The sequence below is a fragment of the Lathyrus oleraceus genome, chromosome 7 (genome assembly GCF_024323335.1).
Source record: "Lathyrus oleraceus cultivar Zhongwan6 chromosome 7, CAAS_Psat_ZW6_1.0, whole genome shotgun sequence".
Taxonomy (NCBI): Eukaryota; Viridiplantae; Streptophyta; class Magnoliopsida; order Fabales; family Fabaceae; genus Lathyrus; species Lathyrus oleraceus.
The window spans coordinates 451,411,657-451,434,207 of NC_066585.1; the positions used below are offsets into that span (position 1 = coordinate 451,411,657).

At 34.9% G+C, this 22,551-nt stretch overlaps 1 protein-coding gene across 1 annotated transcript; it reads right to left on the reverse strand.

Moving 5' to 3' along the window:
• Positions 1-1,418: 1,418 nt before the first annotated feature.
• LOC127106765 (probable carbohydrate esterase At4g34215) lies at positions 1,419-2,506 on the reverse strand. The gene is made up of 2 exons (XM_051044067.1): positions 1,882-2,506; positions 1,419-1,791 (listed from the first exon to the last, which is right to left on the reverse strand). Exons 1-2 carry the CDS (start codon positions 2,446-2,448, stop codon positions 1,588-1,590), a joined length of 771 nt encoding a protein of 256 aa, XP_050900024.1. The 5' UTR covers positions 2,449-2,506; the 3' UTR covers positions 1,419-1,587.
• Between the last annotated feature and the right edge of the window lie 20,045 nt (positions 2,507-22,551).

Here is a 22,551-nt window from a genome sequence, read left to right on the forward strand (position 1 = left end):
AAATCCCGGAGAAGAGTTATATACTTCTGACTTCTTTCACATGTCATTGTCACAAATGCACCTCTTGTATCTAACTCATTATCAGACCTTTTGATTACAACACTAAACCCCAATTTGGATGCCTTTGTACGAATCCATTTAATCATGTGATCATGAAACTCAAACTCTTGTCCATTTGTAAATTGGTTGTCAATATCTACCTCTTTGACAATAACATGTTTTGCATCCGGAGACACGATAGATTTGAGAATAACATCGGGGTGCACCATATCTAATAAAAACAATAACATAAAATGTTCAAAAAAAATGAAATTGAAAACATATTGGTGGCAAATGAAAATAGACAAACTCCAAAAATGCATTTTCCGAAGGAATTTATACATAATTCAGAAATACATTTTCGGATACGACGTAAGTTTTTTAACTATAAAACAAGATTAATGTGAGCAATGAAGCTTGAAATATACTATCTTTATCTTAGATTCCAACTTCATTTGCTCCTTTTGATGTGATAAAATACATAATGAAGGTTTGAAGTGAAAATCTTGATCGAGAATAGTATGATATTTTGAAAGGGTTTTGAGCAAAAATGGGTATGGGGTTTGATCATGCACGTGATTGTTTTATTAAAAATCACGCTTGACATTTTCGAAAATGCATCTCCGAATATATCTGACATGCAAATGTGATTTTTTTCACATTCCCGCTTCAATACTCCACAAATGCATTTCCAAAAATTTCAGTGGAATGCTTAATAATCAATAAATTATTTGGATTTTATCAGAGAGAGAGATGCATCTCCATTATATAATTTTAATTTAAAATGAAGTGACACTCATTTGGAGCGTAATTCAGTGAGACAAAAAATATGTTCGGAGATATATCTTTCAAATCTATAGAATAATTTTAAATTTTCATATGAAATTTTTCCAACTAATAAATTAATAATTCCCTTTTAAAAAAAAGCATGGGGCTTAAGCCCTCCACAATAACAAACAAGGACGCAATAAGAGGAAAAAAAACAAAAAACTAAATGTTCTACCTCAAAGTCTCGAGTCTTTCCTAAGGGGATGAGTGATATTCGATTGAGAATAAATGAGGTATGTTTTCAATGATAACATCCGAACATCCACAGAAAGAAGATAACCAAGACAGCATTAACAAAATCATGATTCAACAATATTTGTTCCCAGCTCGTTATAATGACGTGGATAGGAACAATGCAATGAAAAAAAAAAAGAGACTTGAGAAAACCAACTCACAGTAACACACAATCAAAAAAGATTAATGTGTAAGTCTAGGTTTTTCGTGGATATCTAATCATATTTCATTATAATACAACTGGCAATAATAAATATAATCAAACTCACACATTAACACACAGAAATAGATACACATGTGTGTGTCAAGATGCACACTCACAGCAAACAAACAAGATCCATCAATATATAATAACAAATCTCCAACTCTAGAAGATTCCAATATTTTTTGCAGATCCAGTTCGAAACCAGCTATTACAATGTCTTTAAAAAAATTAGAGTGCTTTGAAAAAACCCTTCTTCTTCCCTTTCAAAACTAGGGTTTAATTCAACTATTAATTTTCTGATAAACAGTAATAAAAGCCTCAGCCAGCATGTGACCCAATTTAATCTGAGCTTCTGTGTTCAAGTGAAGATTATCTTCCTTCAATTGCAACCCCTTTGCATCAATACAAATCACATTCGGAATATTAATCGCTTTCTGCGCTTCTCTCACTTTCTCAATGTATTCAAACCCTGATGCTAATGCAACCTAATAACAAACATCACCATAATCCTAAGGTTGTTTTGTTTTATGTTGTTCCAGAATATAAATAAACAAAAACATAGTTATTTACGAAACCTGAATTATTGGAAGCGATGGCAAGTTTAGATCTTGTCGAATATTGTAGATTAGATTCTCCATGTTGAGTTTGTAAGCCTCTGCGTCATCTTCGTTTGATGTGTCACTCTCTCCTTGGAACCACAACAATGCTCTGATCTCTGCACTTTCGTCTCCCTTTACGCTTTCTTTGATTCTCTTCACCATGTTTTCGTACAACTCCTCCCCACGTGCCCATTCCTTTATTGCAGTGCCGCCAACAGCGCAGGGAACGAGGCCTAACTCGTCGGGTACACACTTCCGGATTGCGTTGGCGAACGCCATGCCTGGACCTATGCCGCAGACTTTCTTGGTGTCAATGTCGAAATGGAGGGGCTCGTGTGCTTGCTCCCAGTTCAAGGCGGCGCTGAAACGGAGGATTGAAGGGTCGGGACTGCACTCTGGTGGAACGACACCGTTCCATCGCTTGTTGGGAGTGTGGTGGGGGTTCTTGATTACACCGCCGCGACCGGTCATGTTGCTTTGACCGGAGAGGATAAAGATCTGCCTTTTGGGTGGGTTTGCCTTTCGATCACTGTCACTTTCCATGTTAGTTCTGTTTTGGAACAAAAGCGAATCTCACCCTTAGTCTACCGTCATGTAATTTGATGTCACTTTTTAATTTTCTTTACATTTTTCTTTATAATATTATTTTTTAGATTTTATTGCATTCGATAATTTTTTATAGTTATATATATTATTATTTAACATTTCTATAAAATATTTTATGATATTATTTTATTAATTTTTTATATTCTGATAATAAATTTGTGATCTAATTATAAACCGTAAATATCATTAGTCTTATAAATAAAATTAAAGAGATCTTAAATATGTAATTTAGTTTTGAATTATTTAGATTGTCTACCGTTAAAAAAAGTCATGTGAAATCTATACCTTGGTTTTTTAAAGGTAAGTATATAAAATTTAATTAAAAGGTAACTGAATGGTGATGATTTTCTCTGGACCATTTTCAAATAAAATTTTATGGGAGACCATCAAATAAAGTTTTATGAACCAAATATATTTACAATTAAAATCGTTCATTTTTTTCTCCTTTTATTTTTTTGTAATAGTTAAAATCACTCTCCCCTCCTTCCCTTTATAAAAATTCATGTTGTCAAATAAACTAATTGATAGTTAGTGTTATTCTATGAACATCTACATAGTCTTCTAACCTTAATCAAACACATTACATTTACGGCTATCTTGATCATTTCTCAAAGCCCATATATCCCTATCACACATATTTCATCTTTATATAGATAATCAGGTAAAACAACTCTTGATTTAGGGATTCATTGTTTTATTGCTCAACACCTTCATCCGATTGATTTAACTTAATGAATTTTCTCTTGTAAAAACATAGATATGAATATTTTATTGCTCAAATATTTTTTAGAAAAGCAAATAAAAATCAAATGATTATTTATTTGTCTATATATATTTTTTTATATTTTGACAAAACAACAAAAATTAAAGGAATTAATATAAATAAAAATTGGACGCGAAAATGCGCAAAAAAAATAAAATAAACGCATTAAAATAATATACGTGAAATATAGTTTTGTAAAGAAGACAGACGCTGATCAAATCTCGCAGTAAAAACTACTCGAATGAGAAAGCTCAGACATATAAAAATGCGATCGCCCAAAGATGCGAGAAAAAGTAAATTGAGCACAGCAGGTTTAACTACGCGTAGCGTAGATCAATAAAACAGACAGTTGCAAGTCAAAATCTAAAGAAAAAAACCGTTCAAAGATTTTATGCACGGTCAAGAAATTGATTCAATCGGTCTTTCTGTAAAACCAAAATTTTAGTCTAAGCAAAACAAAATAAAGTTAGATGCATGAAAGTTTTAAAACAAAAACCAGACAAAATTGGGATATGACAAAGAGGCTGGAGTGTTTGTGATATTAGCTTCTATGAAGACCGAAAACAAAGTTGTGATTGGTGAATTACCGGTGGTATGTAATTTTCCAGAAGTATTTTCTGATGATATCAGTGATTTGTCGTCGGGACGCGAAGTTGAGTTCACTATAGACCTAGTACCTGGTACTAGTGCTGTGTCGATGAATCCTTATAGAATGTTTGCTTAAGAGCTGAGTGAACTGAAGAAACAGTTAAAGGAGTTGCTTGAGAAAAAGTTTGTCCGACCGACGGTTTCGCCGTGAGGTACATCGGTGTTACTAGTCAAGAAGAAAGATGGTAGTATAGGATTAAGACTGTATTCACCATCCTCCCTTCCATCGTTTGTTAGGAGTGTGGTGGGGGTTCTTGATTACACAGCCACGACCGACCATATTGCTTTGACCTGAGAGTATAAAGATCTGCCTTTTAGGTGGGTTTGCCTTTCGATCACTGTTGGTTTCCATGTTACTTTTTTTTTTAACAAAAGTGAATCTTAAGTTAAACCTTTTAATTGAAATAAGTGTTTATGTTGAAGATATAGCCTCAAATAAACAAATTCTGGACTTCCATTTCACAATCCACCCTCAAATTAACCTTCCTGCAACATTAGAAACACAAATAGATTCATAATGCATGCCATTGCATATAGATTTAATTTTTGACATTTACTAATGGAAAGAGCATATAGCAACAAAATGAAAGGAAAGGATATATATATATATATATATATATATATATATATATATATATATATATATATATATATATATATATATATATATATATATATATATATATATATATTATTGTTTTTTTAAAATTAGGAGTCAAATCGAACAGGTGGACCTTCATATCTGGCGAAGGATCACGTCCTCCGTCACTTTCCTCACCAATGATATATAATCGAATGGTCATCATAATTAAATCACAATTTCTTAACCGATAATAATTTGTGATTTAATTGGCACACTCCTAAATTAAATTAATGTTTCATAATTAGATCACAGGTTTATTATCGGAATATGAGAAATCAATGATAGAATATCATAAAATATTTTATAAAAAATGTTACAATAATAATATAGAATTTTAAAAAATTATCGAATATAATAAAATTAAAAATATATATTATAAAGAAAAATGTAAAAATAATTAAGAAATGACGTCAAATTTTAAAAAATAAAATATAAATTTGACTTGAGTAGGAACAAACTTTTAACTACAAAAGGGAAAATTTTGATAAGAAAAAGAAATTTAATAAAAAACTTAAAATTTTAATATTTTCCTAAGAATAAATTAAAAAATTTATTTAAAAAATTAAGATTAATTTCAAAAATATAATAAATAATATTTTAGCATCTCTCCCCTGCTCTCTAAAAATCTTGATTAATGAGAAATGAAAAATTACTATACGAAGGATTTTGATCTCCTTCTTTTTCCTTCCTAAAATATTGAATCAAACACTTCATTTTAAATATTTTTTCTACTCCCCTTCTCTCCAAAATCCTTCAACCAAACAGACTATAAGAGTGTGTTTGGATGAGGTAATTGGAAATTTTTAAAAATTTTAAATTCTAAACAATTCAAATAATTCAATTGAAATTCATTCATTTTTAAATTTTTTTGTTTGCATAACGTATTAAGATAAATCATTGTTATATTTTGGGGGTCATTTTTATAAATTTTAAATTTTGAGGGTCTAATTTTAAATTTAAAAAATATGAACTAATTTGTAATTTTTAAAATTTAAAGGGACTTATTTGTAAAATTTAAAAATTGTTAAGGACTATTTTACAATATTTTAAAAAGTTTAAGATTATATTTGGATGAGTCATTTTAACGAAGGAATGTACTTTTTTTTAGGGAATTTAAAATGTCTTCACCAAAATCCCTTGTTTGGATAAATAATTGAGAGAATTTTGAAATGATGGAATTTTATTAGATATGTTTCAATGACCAATTTAGGGGAAATTACAAATCTCCATCGTGTTCTCTCATTTTCGTTGACCTCTCTCACTCTCACATAATCAATCTCTCTCACTCTTACATAATTGATCTCTGATGCGTAGAATGAAAAGTAAGTATTTTGTTATTGTATCCACAAGAACTAGTGCGATATTACCGTCATTCAACAGTTTATATTATTTAAAATGATGTAAGATGTTTGTTTTCGAAAAGTAAAGGAATGTAAAATTGATGATTGATATGTAAAAGAACAAAGATATGAACTTGCTAGGATTAAAGTTCATTAACCTATTTCGTACGTATTTTCCTAATCAGATATATCGATCCTAGTTGTTAATTATTGTGAAAATGATGTCGAAATTACAAAGTATATTTGGTTTCTTGATCGATAAAAAACCCATAAGGGTAGAAAAGAAGAAAGCAATAAGAACACAATGAAATTGGTTATAAACTACTATTCTTTACTTTGTCTTTGAAACATGATTACAAGTGTTACAAAATATCAAATAACCTCTCTCACCCTAATTAGGATTTGCATTATGCAATGACGAGATACTAGTATGCTATTTATAAGAAAACTAACACACTAACATAATGTGCCTTTACACACAAATCCATTTCACAAGCTAACTTAGAGAACAAGCTAACTTAAACAATTGGGCATAACAAACAGGCCAAATTCGACATGCTAACAATCCTAACATACTTCGACTACAACATATGAGCAGACTTCGACGGCATGCTAAGGTCATGTCGAATTGTCGAACCAAGAAGTTACCCTTCGACCATACTAGAGTTCGATCCAATATCTCACAAATCTCCACCTTGGATCAAACTCTATAACATCAAGGGAATAAACTAGCTTTCTTCATGTAGCTTTATCAATTGCATTGTCATACCCCAAAATTTACCATATCCTTCACAATGATCACCTAGATCAATAACCCATATTCATCCATGTGCATTATTGATTCAAAGGACGTGGTCTATGGTTCAAGCGTTGGATAGCTCCTGTTATGGTGTTCTTAAAAACCTAACATGTAGTATTGTGGTGATATGCTTAATTTCGATCTGAGATGCTTATGGATCACGTGGACTGCATCATGGCATTTAATCTAGTTATGAGTTGTAAGAGGGATTGATTAATCTCTTGTGGATTTAGTCGTTTGATATGGATTCGAAACAAAACTTTGTAAATCAGAGTCAAGTCAGACAATTCATCGTTTTCTACAAGTTCCATTCAAATGCAAATTCGGATGTTCATCATAAGACTTGGTAAGAAAACTATTTTTTCCGTTACAAATGTTCAACATTCCATTACAAAAGAGTCCCAGAAAAATCATAATTACATTTTTTACATCATTTGACTCACAATTGACTTTTGGTCGACTATTACTTTTTGGTCAAACGGTTGACCAAAGTCAACTAACCATACTATACTTCATTTGTTTCATGTTCGAGCTTCTGCACCATCGTAGAGTGTTTGTTCAACACCACATTACGAGTTGGACCTGTAAAAACATACCAAAAAGCATACACAATGAGTCGTGGTCCCAACATGCCACAAAATAGTGAAAAGGAGAAAAAACACTTTTTTTGGGCATGTAATCGGTTACACAAAATCAGGTAATCGATTATACCTGCTTTTTCTAGCCTTCAGCAACCCAAAAACACATTTTCAGGCATGTAATTAGTTACGCAAAATCAAGTAACCGGTTACACCTGCTTTTTCCAGCCTTCAGCGGGCCAAAATACTGCATTTTTCAGCAGCAATGCAATTTCCTTTGCACTCCAAATCAGTCTCAATGCTTGCTTCAATACAGATTACAACCTTTACACAATTATGCAGCAATCAATCATACCTCTCACTCATTGAACCAAACTCCTAACACACTTCAATTCACCAAAATTCCTAACATTGTGAGTTACCCATAACAGTCCTAACTAATTCCAAACCTCATCAAACTAATTTCAAACCTCATCAAATTAATTTCAAACCACTTTAACTAACTCCAAGCCTCATTTAACCAATTTCAAACCTCACAAAACTAACTCCGAACCTCCATTTGATCCAAACCTATAACCTATATAAAAACATCACTCTCATCAAAATCAAGGGGCTAGCTATCACCAAAATCAGAACCTAATCATTCTCTCAAATCACTCATTGTAAATTCAAATTTTACTCTCTCACTTCATCTTTTCCAATTCCTCTCCCTTCACTAAAGCTTTACCACCATTGGAGCCAGCTTCACATTAAAGTTTGTTATCGATTGAGCTAAACCTCTTGCATTCAACACTATTCTTACATTCATATAATCAATATCAACAATAATAATTCGATTTAGGATTTTTCAGAGTTGATTCTTGAAGAGAAGAAATTCATAGCAGAAGTAGAAGATTAAAGGTTCAAAGTAACATACCTCTGGTTTTCACTTCATCTTATTCATCTCCAGCATCAAACTCCCAGGAAAAGCTCCATTCTTGCAGGTCGGAGAATTTTTATTCTTGCTTGTTTGGTGAATCTTTGATACCATAATGTAGTTTGTGTAGTGGATAATCAAAGCCCCAAGGTTTGGTGGCTTTATTCTCCTCCATCTCCATTTCATTTCAGATTTTGTGCTTAGGGTTCTTGACTTTAATGTCCAAATTTCCAGAATTGGTTAAATTTTAGTTAGAATAGATGACATATTAGGATATAGGAGGTTGAGAGGAGTAGGAAAATGGTGTTTTTTCTTGATTCCGGACAACTCCAACGCTTTCGGCGCGGTGGTCCTAGAGCTCTAGTGGTGGTTTCTTTTTGACATGAAAATTGGAATTTGATGTGTAGAGAAGACAAAGTTGTGTTGTTGGATTTTTCTACATTCCCCATGCAAATTCTGTTGGGCTTAGGTCATTAAGCCCAATATTTTACTTTCCACACCTCTGTTTTACTAGATGTTATCCATGTTGAATCCATTAACATTTCTTTGTGTTTGGGCTTTTTCTGTTGGACCCAAAGCCTCTATTTCCATATTTTGCACCCTATTTCCATAACTGCACCCCTGACCCATATGAATTTATTTATTGTTTTGCTCATTTTTCTTGCCATTTTTTTATTTGTTTTCTTGTAATTTAACTCATGTTTTAATTGTTGATTGTGAATTTAATTGTTGATAACCTTCACCATGCTAAGAAAATAAAATTTATTTAATTGCTTAATTGTTCATGTAGAATTTAATTAGATTTAGTCATTTAGGATTTTAATGTTTAGGTATTAATTCATCTTTTAATCATTAAGAAAATGCCAGGAAAATATATTCATTAAATATTTGATTTTGCCATTTTTAATTCAATTAACATGAATGCTTAGTTAGGATTAAATTGATTTGTTTGCATTGTGATACCATGAATCATATTAACTCCATATTAATACCATATTCATGCATGGTTTGATTTTAATTCCAATTTTAATGGTGCTCTATTGATTGTGGTTATTAGATTTAAATTGAAAATGATATTTCAATTTAATGTGATATGCTTGTATGCCCATTATTTTCACCGTGATCTCTATGTCATTACATCATTTTTAGCATTTAATGTCAATTCCATTTAATTTGTTAATGCATACTAACTCACCTTGATTCATGTTTGTGTCCACATGTGACTTTGAGATTCAAGTACAATCCAACATATCCCATGCCTCTAACCCATTCACTTGATTTGTATTATGTGGAGTACCATGCCACTTGTATGTTTTAGGCATGGTACATGGTTTGTAACTTGTCTAATTTCTTTCCATTTCCATTTATGTTGTATTGCCCCCCATTGTGGGTCATATGTCCCCCCACCCCATGAGAATGTAATAGTTTAGGTTTATTGTTTTTATTAGTTCATCCTGCATGCTAACTAAAAAGATAAATAACAAACGATAAAAATAAATAATTTCAAAAGAAACCAAAAGGTACTTGATCCAACGTCAAGTTATTTTCCAAATAAAACTCAGACCATTACAACGCGGGTACTTGATCCAACGTTAAATATCTCTCATCCACTCCATGATCCAGGATTTACATCTCTTCTCCATTCTCTTCTATCTCATTCTATCTATCTCTCTCCTCCATTCTTCACACTCTTTCATAAGAAATCCAAACACTTGATCCAACGTCAAGTGCCTTTTTCAAAACATTTTCATAAGAAACTAAAATGCAAAAATGGGGTGGACGTGCTTGTACAAAACATTCAAGTACTTGGGTTGTCGGTCGTACCTAGCTTGAGGACCCGACACTTTACTTCCTCCTTAAGACATCTAATCATTCAAACAAGTTAGATATAGGTGCCATGAGGGAGAAAAAAGGTAGTCAGGATACCATTGTTCTCTCAACTCCCAAGTATTTTGATTGTTGGTCGTACTTAGTCAAGAGTCAAATACTTGTATACAAATACTTCCCATATCCACTTTACCGCAAACAAATAAATACTTCCCGCTCCCATGACAGAGTATACAAGCAAGTGAGTAGTACCACACGAACATCAATATTGTTCACAAAAACAATAAAAAACATACTCCGTTTGTGAGCGGAACTATGAAGCTCTAACTTCCTCATTGCACGTATGAGGATACATAGGCACAAGGACCCAAATCCTTGGAGAGCACACTAATTTGAAGCTTATTCTTTCTCCCTTCTTACCCTTATTCATCTCATTTTAGTGATAGCAACCAACATACAGATAAACAACATCCATACGCATTGATACAAGCAAGTGGTTCCCATGGAGTACCATGGATGTGAGGGGTGTTAATACCTTCCCCTTGCATAACCGAATTCCGAACCCGCTCTTGGTTGTGAGACCCTTATCATTTGGGATTTTATCGTTATTTTCCCTTTCCTTTGGAATAAATAAAATATGATGGCGACTTTGTATTTTTTGCGGCGCGATAGCTGGCGACTCTGTAGGGGAGAGTATATAAGTTTCCCAAAGCGAGTCAAGCCTAGCTTGCATGTATCCTTTTCCTGGGATGTTTATTTCTGTTATCGTTTGATTTATTTATCCATTCCTGTTATATATTCTTGTTATATATATATATATATATATATATATATATATATATATATATATAAATATATATATATATATATATATATTATATATATATATATATATATATATATATATATATATATATATATATATATATATATATATATATACACACACACACACACACATATATATATTATTGTGATCTTGTGGGGTGGATACTACAGAGTGAAAAGCCCAATACATAGGCTTAGAGAGTTTACCTAATATATGAGGAATCTTTGTATTGACATGTAGGACGTAGTTGTCTTGAGTAGGAGATACAGAGATCCCGCTTGGAGTAGACTCTTTTTGGAGTTTCGCTGGAACGTGAGTCACATTCGTGCTGACAGCCACTCTTCCAAAGAGGGTCCATGATTCCGAGGACCTTTATATAACACTTGGCTTTTGACTTTGAAGGAAACTACACTTATAGGAGATCATCCCGAAAGTATTGTTGACTCACAAGCTGTCTTGTGGTGATAACAATACTTTTGCCTCATGACTCGTGAATCTAAGCGTCTTCAGAAGTCTTAGTACTCACCTTGTAAGGGTATATGGGTTCTTGCAGGGAGACTTAGCCTCCAACATACCTTGAACCTACAATGGTCATGTTGTCTTTTATATTATGCATTCATAACATATTGCATTCCATACATACTTGGGCCTTATTCTTGGAGAATCCTAAGGGTTTGTAACTGCATAGTGTAGCAGTAAATTCATGACCATCAAGCTATGGATAAGCTCAACGTCAATAAAACCAGAATCGCCACCGCGCTTTTATTGTTTTCAAAGGAAAAGGGAAAAGCACGAACAAAACCCAAAGATAATAATTTTTCAAATCAAAACTAATAAAATGCCAGAGATTACAGGTAAGGGGGTTGGTTACATAGAGGGAAGGTGTTAGCACCCAAAGTGTCCTAGGTACTCATAGGGAGCCCTTTTTTATGTGTGTATGTGTTTTTGGTATAAAAGATGTTTGAGAAAAATAGAGTGTGGGGATGAGAAAAGAATTCATTGATTATGTTTTTGTGTTTGACAAGACATTCAGACTTGTGCCTACGTACCAACATAAAAATGAGGGATCAAAACCTCGTAGTTCGTGGTATTAATTTCAAAATGAGTGGATTTCTTTTAATCAAAATTTAAGTTAAAAGAGGCACAAAGGGCCCAAAAGTTGAATGGGTATTAGTTCTGTTTGTCTTTTGAAATTTTAAGTGAATATGATTAGATTTGTTCACAAGTTTGATTTAAGAAAAGAATTTGAAAATTCAATGGCATAAGGCCAAAGTTTCTAATTGAAATAAGGTCAAAGTTTGAAATCATAAGCAAATAAGGTTTTTGAAAAGGGGGAGAGATTTTGAAGTTTAAGAAGTGGGAGGAGATGAAGAGACTAATCCTAAGCATAAAATTAAAAGTTAAGAGTTGAAAAGATTTGACCAATGGGATGCAATCCAACAGACAAGAATGTCATATAGAAAACCCACTTTCCCTTTGGACTTTGAATCAAGTGAAAATCAGCAAGCAATCAGCAAGCAATTAGCAATATTAGACATCATGAAGATCAAGGCATCAAATAAAGATAGCCACATCCAAGAAAGCAATTCCATAGCTAGCAGTCTTCATTGTCTTCTCATGTATTGGATGAAATACTCCTCGATTAACTCAGAATAAAGCATTAGACACAAGATCAAAATAACAGTTGTATCAAGACCATGTAGCAGATGAGTTCAAGTGGATCCCAATACTTGCATCAGATGAAAGCTCAAATCACAATAATTGTGTCTCAGAAATGTTGGCATTGGCCAAGTCCTTTTGCATAGGGAATGTTGCCTAATCCTAAGTCCAAAAGTTCAGATCAAACCCAACAGTCCACACAAACATTTTTTTTAGGGTTTTTCTTGTTTATTAAGTATTTTAAGGTCCTAAGACCACAAGCACAATCAAAATACACAAGCAAATATATACAATCATAATATATGGCTCAAATGAGCAAAGTGAAAATGGCATAAACATAAACAAGTTAAATGGTATGTAAATGACAATGAATGGTAAATGACTTGAATATTAAATTGTATAAAAATAAATGACTTTAAAGTAAAGCAATATTAATAAGAATCAGTCTAATGTTAGTCAAGGTTAATTATATGTTAGTGGTATTTTGCTTTTCAATTAATTAAGTCATTCTTTGAAGAACACTCAACCATCTATTCACAAGCATGAATCCTTGAATCAAGACATCTTCCAAAGGAAGTAAAAAAGGCCAAGTTTCCACACAATACCATGAAATATGGGAGACTTACAATCTCACTTACTAGAATGCTATGCCTTTAGGGTCAAATTTAGCTCCATGTTAAGCAATCGTAATTTGACTTATGTAGAAGTCACAACTATCTGAGACCGAGCAATAAAAATTTAGGTGCTAATGCATGTTAGAGATTTGGTATAATGAACCAAATTCCTAAAACATACCATACACTAAAATAAAAGATCAAAAGGATGAACCTATCTCATCCATACTTGTATTGGTTCATCTAACAAAAGGTTATTGATGAACCAATTAGACTTAGGATATTGAGATTTCATTGGTCGATGAAAGGGATGGGAAAGAATGAGAATGAAGATGAAAGGGGAGGGGAATGAGAGAAACACAAATTGGTCATGGGAGGAATTTTATCAAATTAAAATCATTCATTCAACTTGTGAGATGAAATGTACATTTCATCAATTCCCTAAATCCAATGATTTTAATCCAACAAAAGTCAAATCAACCTTGACCAAGGCCCAAACAAATAGTCAAACATCACAAGACCATAAAAATGACTCAACATAATTTTTACACAATTAATCAGTTAAAAATCAATTTAAAAATGCATTAAATTACAAATTAGTTTGATCAAAACCTTAAACCTCTTCAAAACACCAAATAAATGGCTAAGAGATTTATCCTAGGTCAAACTAGATCAAAGGAACTTAGACAAAAACTTTCATTATTTTTGAAAAGTCAGAAGTATTTTTAAACAATTAAAAATATGCACAAAAATATTTAATTCATGAAAATATCAAAATAAATCCAAAAAATGATTTTAATTCAGAAAATTAAAGAGAAAAATATTTAAAGATTTTTGGTGAAAGTCCCATATTTTTTGGATTAAAAATGAAATTATTATGAATTAAACAAAATAAAGCAATTAAATGAAAAATCAGAAAATACAAAAAAACAAAGGCCATCAGATCTCGCTCATTAATTGAGGTGGCAGATCTGATGGCCAGAAGCGCGTAGTCCACCAACGCTTCAGTCAACGCATGTACACGCATGGTAATTAAAATAGATGGCTAAGATAAGAAGATAAGAGGAAGATTTGATGGTTCATGCCATTGCCAACACATCACCAGAGCTAGGGCTCCGGTCTTCTTCTCCGGTGGACCCCACCGAACTGGTCCACCACCAACCACCACCAAAATGAAAAACAAGGACATGTATTTAAAGAAAAAATGCTCAGGAGCTTGAATCTGGCCTCAATTTCTTCTAATTCCAACTATATTGAAAGATACATGGATTTGAATTTTGAGGATCATGAACTGAGTTGCTTCGATTTGACCTCAAAGCAACTCAATCTTCTTGCCTACATTGGTAGGACTTCAGCCAACCAATCACAAAGAATAGTGAAGAATTGAGGGAGAATCTAAGAGATGAAAATTCTGAAAAATTACCTTCGAGGGAGCTTCAACCTTGCTTGATCTTGATTCCAATTGTGCTTGGCTTTGTTTTAGAAGCTTGTAGGAAGTGATTGAGTTCAGAAAATGACTTGGACTCTTGGAGTTTCAATCTCAAAATAGAATGAGATTTGAAGCTCGATTTTCAAATAAAAACCTTCAAGATTATCCTTTAATGGTGAGGGTTTGGATTGCAGGTTCAAAGCTTGGGCATGAGGTCCTCAATTCTAAGCATGAGGGGTTGTATTTATAGGTCATGAGATTCATTTTCATACACTTCCAAATTTTGCCATTTTTAGCAATTTTCAATGCATGCTTGCATGGGCGTATGATAGGCCCATCAAGTGATTCTATCAGATCCAAAACTTCTTGAGAATCATGCTGAAATCATGTCATGTGGCCATACATTTGTGTTTGAAATGTGAAGGTGAAAATCATCCAATTGATCCTTTGAAAAGAACCCATGTGAAAGTCCTTTATTCTTTGGCCAAATGAGATGATTTTAGACTTTTTGGAAAGGTGAGATCAAGGGGAACAACTTTCATGTTGAACACTTTTCCATTTGAAGCTTGTATCATGATTAATTGTGAGGTGGAAGTTTGGAAAATCAAACATGTTTGAAAATTTTCTAAGTATCAAGTCAAATGTTCACTTCTTCCACTTTGAATCACTTTTGCTATGAATTTCAAATGGAAAACGTTCCTTCGTTGAAGTTGTAGATCTTTCAAACCTATTCAATTTGGCCACAAATTTGACCTCATTTGTGTTGATTCTAAGTGTTGGCAGCAATTTTGGTAAAACAAAGAGTGTTCACAAGATGTCATGTGTGATGTCTTAACATGAGATATCCTATGTACCTGCTGGAGTTAAAGAACATGTGCAAGCAGGATTGTTTCAGAATGCCACATACAATGACAAGGCTTCTGATATTGGTTGTACCTGCAGGAGCTTATATGGAAGACATGTTCATGCAGGATTGTTTCAGATGACATACACAATGTCATGGCATCTGATATGGTTGTACCTGCTATAAAAGGAAATTGGATTATGCAGGATTTTTCTAGGATGTCAGACCCGTTGTCATGACATCCTGTACACAGAACATTCAGTATGAATGTCTGGTGTTTTGTGATTTCACAAGTATTGGCAATCATTGGTTGACTGAAGATATGATTAGCTAGCGCATCCAATCATGGATTACAACCAGATTTACTTATTTTCCAGGGAGATCTATACAGCTGTTATAAAAAGATTTGATTGGAAAATAGTTTTAGGGTTTTCAAGATATCCAAGCCTAGCAGAAATTCAATCAGAATATTTGGTGAATATACAGTTTCCAAATATGGAGATCTTTTAGGAAATAAAAGATTGAAGACCTTGATTATAGCAGAAGTTTTTTGCTAGCTTTGTAACAGCAAAGGAGAAGCTTGCTACGATTTCTGAAGGCCCAAATCCAGTTGGGTGGTTAGGTTATAAATAACAGATTGTAACCTAGGTTTTGTAAGCCTCAAACAATGTAAAAATTAGAGGTGTGTGTGAGGTAAACCTCCCAACCTGTGGGAAGGTTACTAGGTGTTTCTCAGTGCTTGAAAGCATGAGATTATTTGTAACTCAAAGCCTGTAGGCAAGAGTTGTTATGTTCTTGAACGAAGCTGTGAAGCATGTTCAAGATGTTTAAACATTACATTGTAATTATAGTGATAGGAATGGAAACTGGAGGTTTCTATCTAGGAGTTCCTAGGTATAGATTGCATTGGGTAGGGATTAAGTAAATAGTTGTAAACGGGGGAGTTTAACTCTGAATTAATACTGCTAATAGTGGATCTTCTTCCTGGCTTGGTATGCCCCCAGAGTAGGTAACGTTGTACCGAACTGGGTTAACAATTACTGGTGTTTTTACCTTCTGCACACTATATTCTTTCTGTTATAACTCAGTCTGGTTTTAGTCTGTTTATGAAGGGAATAACAGACCTGACACATAGCCTGCAGTCTGAATGCAAAACAAAATGTTATGACATTCATCATTGACTGCTAATACTGATGTATAGACTGGTTGGTCTGTTACAGTTCAACCATCTATAATGTTGGAACAAGTGATGTTCAAATCAATGTTGAGACATCATGCTGATAACTGGGCAGGATCGATAAACATAAGTGTTATGTTTGATCTCTACTGTGTCTTTGTACTAGATGGACAAAACTGGATGTTCTTCTGTCCATGGTGGTATAGTAGCAGATGTCATGACATCTGTGACTGTGTACATATGAGTACTGGGTTTTAATTTTAATAACTGTCTTGCTGTATTAGTAACAATGTTGGATCAGATGTCATGACTTCGTGTAGAACATCTGAACTCTGACTATACCAGAATTTCAATTGGTATCAGAGCAGGCATCCTGTTCTGTTTCTGGATGAGATCCATGGGTGATACTTTCTGGTATCTTGCAAGGAGTTATGTTAGTACTGATGCTGGAACCTGTGGAAGGTTCTGTGATTTCCCTGAATAGTCCCTTGAAGTAGGTGGATGGATTATTCATGACAGGAACTGTGTGTACCCGTCTCTGGAGGTTGGCAATTGGCCTGTGTGTGAGACAACTGTGCTAGTATTGAATCATAGTCAAACTTGGTATGTTCATGAAGGCTGATCTGATGAAGCGTGTGTTCATAGGTTGAGTTGTATTGTGATCTCCGCTGCATAATACATGACAAAACTCAAACTCGGATGTAGTTTCCCCTCATGTGGATGAAAGGCTGCTGTATTCAAGATTTCATCATAATCTACTGAAGATGTCAAAGATACTTGAGTCTCCTCAAGTCCACTCATCTTGACATTCTCACTTCAGGATTGTAAGAATCACCTGATCACTGATTCTTTTACTCTCTTGGATAGTGTATATGAAGACCTTGAAGACTTTCAAGGAGGGTTTTGTTCCAAGGAGGTGGAACTAATGTTCTATGTGATGTTAGAACATGTTGTTCAACAAGTATGCAGCTACTGGTTGAAGAGCAGATGTGTTTAGGTGCCAAACAAAGGGATACTTTTGTTTGGAACCTACTCCTGACCTGGAAGAGGAGACATCTGTGTGTGCTAAGTTGACAAGGGTAGAGTCAACTGTATGTGTGCTTAAGAAGGTCACTTTTAGACGTCTGATCTCTAGAAGTGAAGCTGGTTGAGAGGTGACATGGTGCAATTTCCTGATGTCTGTCTTATTGATCAGGATTGGATAGTTGTTCCCTGGAGTACTATGTTGTGTTGGAAGACAAGTCCCCTGGATGTTAGGAGTCAATACTGGGGTAACCTGATTGATATTTCATTTGAGAGGATTGGGACCATGAATCTAGTTATTCAAACACCACGCTCAGAAGTGACAGTTCTTTCAAGGAGTGAAAATATGAAGATTCAGAGATTGGTTGAGGTAGTATGCTCTGGCAATGCATAGCTACCATTGACGGGTGTTGTTTTCTTTCACCAGTACTTATGGTCAGCTGGAGTCTGATTGGTGTGATTGGAGTATGTATAGGTATAACTCATAGAGTTAATTGCCACCGATAGGGGTGATGTATGTCATGTTGAGACATTTGTGTACAATGCATGGCTATTGGTGTGAAGTTTCCATGATTGTTAATTTGAGGGGGAGTTTTGGTTAACCTCCTCACGTTTGGTTAGCCTAGGTGTCGCATTACGCGAAAAACCGACGGGAAATGAAAACAACAGAGCCGCCACCGTGCGTTATTTATCCCAAAAGAGGGAAAGGAAACGCTCGAAGTAAACCTGGAAAAGACATGGTCTCGCGACCAAAGAGAGATGGGATCGGGAGTCGGTTATGCGAAGGGAAGGTATTAGCACCCCTACGCATCCGTCGTACTCGACGGGATCCACGCACAAAAGGAAGGATAAAGGTTGCTAAACGCTGCTCAAACATCAAACACTGGCTGAAAGAGACACAGAAAACAAAAGAAACTAACTCGGCAGGATATCGCATCCTGGGCCTACGTAGTCTGTCAAGCACAGACATCAGAGTCGACGTAGTTCGGGAACGGGGGAAACGTGCTCGCTAGGATGTCGCATTCTATGCATACGTATCTTCTCGGACTGGAGAAGAATCAGAGCACTCGTAGCTCGGCTAACGCACGCCAAACAAAACACAAACGCAGGAAACCGACTGCCAATCGCTGGGCTTATGTCAGACTCCACACAAACAGGAAAACATGGAAACCGAATGCCAATCGCTGGACTTACATCAGACTCCGAACCAATCAAACACACACACAGGAAACCGACTGCCAATCGCTGGACTTACGTCAGACTCCAACAAGAAAACAAGACATAGGAAACCAACTGCCAATCGCTGGACTTATGTCAGACTCCAACACACACAAGGGGTTGAAAAAAGAAAAAGGGCGCCCGGAGAGATCAACTCATCTCCTGCCTACGTACCTCATCTGGTATGAGGATCAGGGCGACGTAGTTCCCCTACGCAGGGAAAGAACTTCTAACCTAACCAGAGACTGGGAAATGACATACTAGAAGGGAGCCTGACTCGAGCCTAATAGTTATCATGTAAATTCACCATGGTCCTAGGTTGAAGTTTCTATCTAACTTGCACAGGGAGCAAGCTATCCTAAACAGCACAGGCAAAGCAAACATACACAAATAGCACACACTATATACAAACAAAGTGGGCTCACACAAGCCTAGGCTTTAGTCAAGGGGTCATGTCAACCTCGACAAACAAGCCACTGTAACAAGGTGATGTTAGCTCTTAACCCTAACATTGAGAGTTAGGGTGAAGCAGATGAAATGGGAAGTGAAGATAAGACTTCACAGCTCTTATCCTTGGCCTGGGAGAGCTTCAGACAAATGAAGGTGTGGGAGTTCAGAAAGTTGGAACTCTTCTATCCACATATGACTGACACAACAAGGATCTTGGGTTAATATCCACAATGCATCAACACAAGGTGTGTGAGCAAAGGGATGACACACTGAATAGCAGGAGATGGACTACACATCTCTTTTATCTGCCAATTGCCTCATAGAGGTCTTTTCCTGCTTGGCACAAGAATAAACATACACAAGCATTGCCTCTTAAGGAGGACTTCAGACAGGTGCCTGCCCAAGTAACAGGACAGGTCTTCCAGACTACATGCAGTCAGAGAGTTATACCTCAAATGGTTAAGCAACCAAACAGCAAAAGCAAGTTCAAAAGAACTCAAGCAACTTATGTACCTGAAAACAATCTAACTCAGTCAGTATGCAAGTCAAACAGACAATCAATAGTCAACAGTCAACAGTACACAGTCAAACAAGCAAGGCAATAGTGTGCAAGCCACAAGCTCAAATACAAATGTCTTGGCATCAACCTACAAAACAACTCAAGATTAGTCAACATTAACCAACTAGTCAACTCAAGCAAGTGAATCAATCCAATCATAGCCATGTGCTTCTTAACCTGAAAACAAAGCTCAAACATGAGAGGCAAACCACTAGGTCAAGGCCTAGGGTCAAAGAGGGAGAAAAAATTCAAAACAGAACATGAATTTCAACATGAATCAACCTCAATCAATTAAGAACACAATCCAAAAGGTCTCATGTCAATAGCATTTACCAAATTCATTTCATAAACCAATCATGGCAAGGTATGCAAGTTGAAAGCACATTGAGACAACAGAATGAACAAATGCACATTAATTCAAAAATGATTCAATTAATTTCAAGAAAATTCATGGCTAAACATAACATACAACATGATCAACACACAAAAAATTAGGGCAATTGGACATGATTAAGCATGGTAATCAAATTCCATAAGGCAAGGCAATCAAAACAAGCTCAAATAGGACACCAAGTGCTACATCAACTTAGCACAAGCCTAAGACAAAATTGGAACATGGTAAAGACCTCCAATCAAAGCCAAAGCAAACTTCAACATGTCTAGAAACAATGTGCAAAATTTCACATTTATAGGATAAAGCACAAGCATTTCACAAATGATTGAAATTCAAGACTATCCAAAAGTGCACAAATGACCATCCAGAATGAAAAATCTCAAACAAATCAGAAATGAATCCAAAAGTTCCACAAAAAATCATGAGCATCCACAACATCCACAAGAAGCATCATACAAAAAATCACATCAATTGGAATTCGTTTGGCGTGGCAAACAAATTAAACAAGTTGGACATCACAAGGTGTGACACACATTGTCACACCTACATTCACAAGATCATATCTCAGCAATGGCACATGATAAAATTGCAAACTCAACACCATAAATTCAAGCAAAGAGTCTAGTTTAAGCATGTCAAATTTCAAAAGCATTGGATTGAAATTCATCATTTCACAAGAGATATGGCAAGGTATAGCACCAATAGCATACATATTCATAAACCCTAGCACCAATTAATTTTCAGCCAAGCACAATTTCTGGAAAAATAATCAAAAAAAACTAGACACAAAGAGGAGAACAATGCAAAAATTCCCAAATTATTTGGATGATTATTCATTTAGTTATGAATTTATGAAGTAGAAGAAAAAATAAAAAAATGTGAAAGCATAGCATGAATGACATGGAGGGAAAATGCAAAAATGAAAAAGGCATTTGAATTAGTGTGTGAGCCAGGAATCGAAGAGAGGAGTAATTTAAAATGTGGCGCGCAAGCATGTGAAACTCTGCGTTTCACTAATCCTACATGGCCGGTCAAAGAGAGTCAACGCGCGATAGCCAATCAAAACGCCATGCAAGCGATGCGCTGGACCAATACATGTACAGTATCACAAAAATACCATGCAAACATGGGCAAAGCAATTTGGAAGATCAAACAAGTTCTGGAAACACGTTCTTCATCATCATCATGTACAGTACCATACTCAAGAACACAAGTTCATAAAAATTAAAAACAAACACATCATCTTGTAGATCTTGTAACATACATCAACAATCCATCAATGATTCATCAAGAAACCAACAAGCATGTGCAAATCGAAGGAAATACAAATCAACATCAAGACTTTAAATGCATGTAACTGACTCATTTTAGCACGAAAAACAATGGTTCAAAGCTCATTTTGATCAACATTCAAAGATCTATAACATCATCATAATCATTTTAGGGATTGAGAGATTCGATTTCTGACCTTGATGAAGATGCAGAAGTGGAACAGCTTGATTCAGGCCATGAAATGCACAAACAGATGCTCCAAAGTATTTGTAGAGTTGATTGGATGAAGAATGAAGGCTTAATCGTGCTTGAATCTTCCAGAATTGAAGTTCACCATTGTTGCTCAAGCTTCATGTATGCTTCCAAACTGCACGAATTCATGTGATTCTTGCTTGAATCTTGCTCTATGATGATACTAGATGATGAATGAGGCAAGGATTTGTGCTTTGATTTGGAGAAATTGAGAGAAAAAATGAGAGAAAAATTTGATCAAAAATTCTAGATCTGAGATTTGTGAAGTGTTGTTAACCAATTATGTTAGGTTTTTGCTTAAATACTCCCTCCTAATCATGTTTAGATTAAGCTCTAATCAAATGCTAAGTGGATTAGGAAAATGGAGGTGTTTGGACAAATTTGCAATTTCACCCTTTATGCATGAAATGAATGGAACAGTACACGAATTTTGGATCAAATTCACTCAAAAGTTCATTTTAGAGCCAATGCAAGTGATGGAATGTATGGACAATGCATTATTTTTAAATTTGAAAATTCCATCCAAAAATCAAGTGAAAAATCAAATGATTATGTGATGAGAATGCATGGCTTGTGATGCATGATTTGGATAGTAGTGGTCACAAGAAGAATGTTGCAAAAAGAACCACCCCATTTGGCCTTATGGTTTGAAAGTTATGCATGCTTGAAGTTCAAATTCACTTGGCCATGATTGATCCATATCTCTTCAACCATACATGAGAAATTCATGATCTTGGACTTTTTGGAAATGGGAGAGCAAGATCTACAACTTTCATGTTGGACAAAATTCCATTTGAAGCTTGCTT